The 6,580-nt window shown below is 39.7% G+C and overlaps 1 protein-coding gene across 1 annotated transcript in view; it reads left to right on the top strand.

The window, feature by feature from the left end:
- The first annotated feature begins 2,295 nt into the window (after positions 1–2,295).
- Positions 2,296–6,580, top strand: part of FRK (fyn related Src family tyrosine kinase) — an 84,945-nt gene continuing 80,660 nt past the window's right edge. Inside the window, exon 1 of the mRNA XM_045544213.1 lies at positions 2,296–3,210. Coding sequence (XP_045400169.1) covers positions 2,840–3,210 — 371 coding nt within the window. The 5' untranslated portion in view covers positions 2,296–2,839. The remainder of the gene's footprint in view (positions 3,211–6,580) is intronic.

The raw sequence follows: 6,580 nt of genomic DNA, 5'->3' as shown, positions 1-6,580 counted from the left end.
GACACGTGGAAAGCCTCCCAAAACAGATAACGACTTTTACTAGTACTTGTATCACCTCAGTCACTGCTACTATTGTAAAAATTGCTCTATAAACTATTACAAACACCACTCATCTTGGTGTGCAAAATAACCCAGAGATGGGAATAAAGCAGAGGAAGGGAGACTGGTTAGGAGGCTTTTGGAATAATCTAGAAAAGAATTTTCCATTTTCTGTCAAGTGCCCACCTGTCACTAAGAAGGAGTAAAAAAAAAAAAAGTTTTTGGAATAAATTAAAAGGAAGACTGAGCAGAATTTAGTGATTGATTAGCTGAAGGAAACCAGGTAGTGAGTAAATGATGGCTGCATGGCTTCAAGCCTGGGTGCCTGGAGAATTCTGGTACAACTGGCACAAGGAAACCCTTTCTTCTCCTACCCCTTGGCTCTGCTGTCTCAGGCCATTGCTCAGCTGACATGTTGGGATGGTTGGCCGCTTTCTGAATTTCATTCACTTGCTCAGTGACTGTGCTGTGCAGGTCTGCTGCTTTGTCTTTTTCCAGAATGCCTTGTCATAACCATAGCAAAGGCATATGTGAATGTAGAACCTTCAATTTTTTTGGAGTCTCAAACCCCACTTACAAATTGGGTATGGATATGTCTCTCTGGTTGGTTCCAAATCTTTTTCTTTTCCAGATCATGTAGCTGTCTCAGCATCTGTGGCTCTGTTTATGGGCATTGAAAGAATCCTACACTTTTTTGATACATATTGTGTTTGGAACAAAATATCCTTTTTTTTTTCTTTTTCAGTAGTGTCTGACATTTATTGAAAATAAGAAAAGACTTTGTACAGGTAGTATAGAAGAGCAGGGCAGTGGAACAAAATATTCTTTATGGTCTCTTGATGTTACCTATTTTCTCTTTTTGTGTAATATGGAGTTATATATACATTCTATTTTAGATCTCATGTCATTAAAAAACAAAACAAAACAACAAAAACCTGGCTCAGCATTTGGCTTTTCTGTTCTTGCTGAATTGACACGTTTATTCTGACTTTAAAGACAATGGGAGAAACTGGGAGTGTGATGTAAGATCTTGTTTTAACCAAATGATTGTCCACTGCTAGGGCCTGATTTTAGCACAAGGTAATAGCAGGTGGGGCTGAAGCCATGGTCCTCTGTCTTTCTTTATTTTTCTTTTTTTTTACCTTTTTCTTGAGTTTGATTATTCCGATTAGTAAAAATGAGTTGCAATTAGAAAAAGAGTTTTGGAAATTAGAAAAAGGAGTTTTGAAATTGTACTGGGGCTAGATTAGCCAGGTTCAAGGCTCTGACAACACTTTGAAAGATTGTTTTTAAGAGAGAAACTTTTAAATAAACGTCTTATACAAAAACAAGTGACACATCATAAAAAATTGTGCAATGCTCATTACTATTAGTAGTATAAATTGCCCAAACTCATTGCCCGGTTACTCCTGTGATCCAGGGCACATTTTGTGAGACAGCTGCCCTGAACTGGGGGAAGTCAAGCAAGACCCACTGCCTGCCTGGGGATGGCTGTTCTGGTCTCAAGTCTCATTAGTTCCTGGGCCCCTGCCAACAGGGTTAGTAAGAACTAGTATAGACCTGAGGTGACAGTTTAGCAGAGAGAGCCTCCACAGCAGCACATGAAGAGCCCTTCTTCTACTCTTTGTTTCTCTACTGGCCACCTAGTTTGTGTGTGTGTGTGTGTGTGTGTGTGTGTGTGTGTGTGTGTGTGTGTGTGTGTGTGTGTCAGTGTGTATGTTTTTCAGAAATCCTACTTGAAGGATGGAAAATTAAATGTCTGTGGGAAAAAGCAGTGGTTCAGGTTCTCAGTGTTTTAGTCAGCTGCTTTCTTACTTGTCCAGACTGTGAATATACTTTGAGGCTATTAAAATCTATTCCTGGTAATGAAAAAAGGGAGGGACTTGTTCTTTCCCAATTGCTCTGTGTCAGGCGACAATACCTTTGTCCTAAACACTTTAATTTGCCTTTTTTATTTCCCCTGCTGGTGGCAAAACAATTCTACTCATATTTGTGAAGGAAAATAAATCTCTGCTCTGAATTTTTGTGTTGAGAACATAGCAAGAAAAAAAGCTGCCTGGGCTAGCCTGTTTCTCCAGAATGAAATGTAAGGGATATGATTTTGGCGGCTGCTTTAACCCTTTGGCTCCCTGATAAGGGGTTGGACTACTTTGGGTGTGGGAGAAGGGAGGGGTAAAGAGGACAGGAATCCTATTTAGATCATAGACAAAAAGAAACCAGGAAGTAAGGAGAAATTATTACAGTCTGTACGTAGCTCAGGATGTTAAAGGCAATAGACTCGGCCGGTTGGTTATTCATTAGCAAAAAGGAAAGAGCCATCGGGACTGTTCTAACGACAGGAACAGACTTGAAGCAGAGAGATAGGTGCTGGCGAAGGCAAGGTGTGGAGATTTTACCTGGAGTTAGTACCTTTCTCTTCTTAACTTTTTCTTGGGACAAAAGGCAAGATGGCACCTTTTTGTTCTCCGATGTCTGTCTAAATAAAACCCTCTTCGTTTTATTTTATTTTTGTTGTGGGATTCTTCGGCAGACAAGAAGAAAAGACATCTTCCCACTGAGCAGCTGCCAAGCTCCCACTTGGTTTTGCTCTGGGGCAGCAGCTGCGGACACAGAAAGCAAACCAGCGAGTCTCCCCAGGTAGGGCTTGCTGGACTGTTCTGAAACAGGACTTTGCACACTCTCGAAAGTATGGCGAGTTGGCGCTGATTTCAGCGTTGCCTGGTGGAGGAAGAAAAAGTGGATTTGCAGAGACTCGGAGGAGAGGGAGAAGCTTCCCTCTTCTTCTCCACACCAAGGCACCATGGGCAACGTCTGGCAGAGAATCTGGGCTTACTTGGAGCCCTGTCTGCCCTGCTTGTCCCAGGAGGCAGACAAGCCAGTGGTGATTGCTAATCCAGGGGCCCGTTGCTCCCCTGTTGCTCCCCGGTCACAGAGGCAGGAGCCTGAGAGAAGCACCAGCCACTACTTTGTGGCTCTATTTGATTACCAGGCTCGGACCGCAGAGGACCTGAGCTTCCGTGCTGGCGACAAACTGCAAGTCCTGGACACTTCCCACGAGGGCTGGTGGTTTGCCAGACACTTGGAGAAAAGGGGAGAGGGCTCCGGCCAGCAACTACAGGGCTATATTCCTTCCAACTATGTGGCTGAGGACAGGAGCCTACAGGCAGAGCCGTGAGTAGTACAAACCCACACTTTGTTTCTCAACTCTCTGGGGGCTGGGTAATGAGTTTTCCTTCCTACCTCACTACACCTCTTAATTTCCAAAAATCTGCCTAGAAAGTATGAGGAAGTACCGGCAAGAACCCGGTAACTGAAACATACCTCCCTGCTATATGAGAGTGAAATTGGCAGGTGATTGTTGCTGAAATGACTTCAATGGTAATATTATAATGCTGGTTGCCCTTTTTGACCTAGCCTGGGATACTGACCTAGCCTGGGATATGTTCGAGGACACAGAATATAGGCTCAGATGATCTGGATTTGAATCTGGCTCTGTCATAACTTAGCTGTGTGACCTTGAACAAATTATTTGACTCTTCTGCCTCAGTTTCTCATCTGTAAAACAGGAATGACATGACACCCATCTCATAGGATCGTTATATGACATAAATGAGACTCTGCAGAAAGTGTGCACTGTAGAGAATATGACACATAATAAGGGTTAATAAATATGATGTTTTATTTAGTTGGCAGCTCCTCTTTTACTTCTGTCTAAATGAATCATACTTTGTATACTCTCACTGTAGTCTGAGCTCACAATATTCTTTCCCTTTATTAGTTGTGCTGCACACTGAGCATCTTTCAGTCATTAATAGTTCAATAATCTCCTTCACCTGTGGGTTGGTCTTCAGACAGGCTGTTCTCTCTGCCTGCAACCCTCTCCTTTCTCTTCTTTTCTTGGCCAACTCTGACTCATCCTTCAGGTCTCACCTTGTTTGCTCCTCCCTCCAAGACTTTCTAGACTATATTCAGTGTTTCTGCTTAGAGCCTTTAGCATCCTTTGTCATTATTGCTAATTTATTTTCCGCAGGAGTACAAGCTGTGGATCAGGGGGGTGGCAAGGGGAGCCATTGCTACTCTGGAGCTTAGCGTGATGTCTATGCATAATAGGCACTGGTTGGGTAAATGAATGATTGCTTATCTACAGATCTGGGGTCTCTTAAAGAGCAGCTGACAGCTCCCTCTTTTCTTCAACTGTTCCTCTCTGAGTTGCTTTATTACCTACCATGAAAATCTACATTAAAAGCATAAGCCATTTTGTATTTTTTTCTCAGTGAATTGTCATGCCTTAATTTTTGGTTTGACTCACAGTCATTAAAACATAATTTCCAGCCTCCCAGAAATTAGTTGCTCTAATCCACGTCTTGGGAGAAAATACTTAAGGATCATAGACCGATTCAAATATTCTTTGTAATGTAGAATGAATATCAAGCCGGGAACAGATTGTAAATCTCATTGAAATGACATTGAAAAATCACATATACACATATTAAATTATACCATGGTTATATTCAAAGTAGGGAAATTACTAGATAGAGCTTTAAATGGACAGCAAACCAAAACCTAATTTACAAAATTAATGTTGTGGGGCCAGCCTTGTAATTTCAGTTTTTATGTTCAACATACATAATTTCTAATTATTATGTATATGAAATATTTTTCAGCTTATATGTGCTGAAAGTTTGACTCTATACTGAATATTAATAGCTTTTCAGTGTTACATTCTGAAATATTATCAAATATAATTATATCTTCTTTTACTAGTTTTCTTGCTAATTAACTACTAATTTCTTGCAGCGTTCTCTGACTCCCATTTTTAATGTGGATTCTTAGCACTTCTTAGCTCTGAAAGGATTAGGCCAGTTTCTTGAGAGAAAGTAGTTATGCAGATTAATTGCAACTTTAATGGTGTTTCAGGGGTTCTTACAGCTATTTTCCCAAAGCCTGCAACTTTAGTATTAGTTTGTGTGGCTGTTTCCTTGAAGATTAATGTAACAGAAGAATTTTGCTAAAATGCATAGATGCTAATGTAGATCATGTGATCTCTATTACCCACCTTATTGCTTATTTGGCTAAATTCAGATACTATAATACACTATCCCTTGTGTAGTATCTGTCTGTCACAACGTCATTTTTTTCTACGAAGTTTTTTAGTTGAATGTTTTTCTGTTTAAAAATTGGATGTCAATTTGTATGTCAGATTCTTTAATGTTTTTATTTATGACTTCTTTTTTTACCTGGCATATTTTATAGTGCCTTTAAATTAAGACTAAATTTTAAATTAGAGATTTTTAAAAATGATTTCTGTGCTTTTTTTAAGGGTAAAATGAAAATGTAATTCAAGAAATGCAATTAATAGGAACTTTTGAACTTTATGCTAGGTATCTAATTTGAAAGACATTTAGAATAATACATCAACAATAAGCATTTTCATTAACAAAATGTTGCATACCACATTGACAACATGATTTGGATGAGTCAGGAAAATCCCACAAGGTTCCTCTGAAGGGTCAGTATTGTTGATAGATTTAAAGCTACTGTAATGCTATCCTAATCTCACATATATCTTTTTGCCATTTCTGAATATTAATTAATTATGACATACCAAGACACCGTCCTGCAAGCCCCAGCATTGTGCTGCCTTCAAAGTCACTACCAGAGAATCATTTCCAGACAGTGCCAGTTGCACTTTTGTGAAGCAGGATTCTGAACACTCTTTCTCCAATGTCTTTTCACCATTTCTTGTCATTGAAGAAAATAATTTCTGTGGGAGTCAGATATCCATTCAACAAACTTTTTGTGTATATTTACTTTATTAAAGGCACTTTTTTTTGTATAGTGGGAGATACAAAAATTAATATGACAGTGATCTCCAGAGAATTTATAATCTCAGGAGACAAGAGTAATAAATCAAGAATATTATGATAATGCCCTTCAGTGAAAGTGCACCAGGAACATATCTGTAGTGGTTTATTACTCATTGCAGGGAAGGAGACCACACAGCATGGAGTACAGAACCTCAGTAAGAGAGTGTCAGAAAGGCCTCATTATTAGATTTTGAGGTGTGATTTGGGGGAAAGTTTAAGAAAGCAGGGCATTGCTTTGGATGAGATGTTATCAGGAAGTGCGGTATTTTATGTTTAATTGGGTATTTTAATAAATCTTATAGAGAAAGAGGGAAGACTAGTTCAAGGCTAAAGCTGTAATTGGTCAAGAAACATCAGTCACTCAGGTGAACCAAGATGGGTGAATGTTTGATCATTTTTGAAGTTGGACAACGTTCCTGTTTTTGTGGGCATTCAGACATGATTATGGAGTGATCTTGTTTTTGTCTTGATCTATCATGGTCACAGAGTGGCCTTGTCTGATGTTGATGTTCTGTGAGATTGTTTATGTTCAACAGAGGACACCAAGGCTTAGCCATAAATGCCAGGTCAGGTCCTCGATGTCCGCACTGATTTTCACTTTCTCAGTTAGCATGGACAGATGCTGATAAATGCCGTAAGACAGGGGTGGGCAACCTTTTCATGTTAAAAGGCCC

The sequence above is a fragment of the Lemur catta genome, chromosome 2 (assembly GCF_020740605.2).
Source record: "Lemur catta isolate mLemCat1 chromosome 2, mLemCat1.pri, whole genome shotgun sequence".
Taxonomy (NCBI): Eukaryota; Metazoa; Chordata; class Mammalia; order Primates; family Lemuridae; genus Lemur; species Lemur catta.
This window is presented reverse-complemented; position numbering and strand designations above follow the sequence as displayed.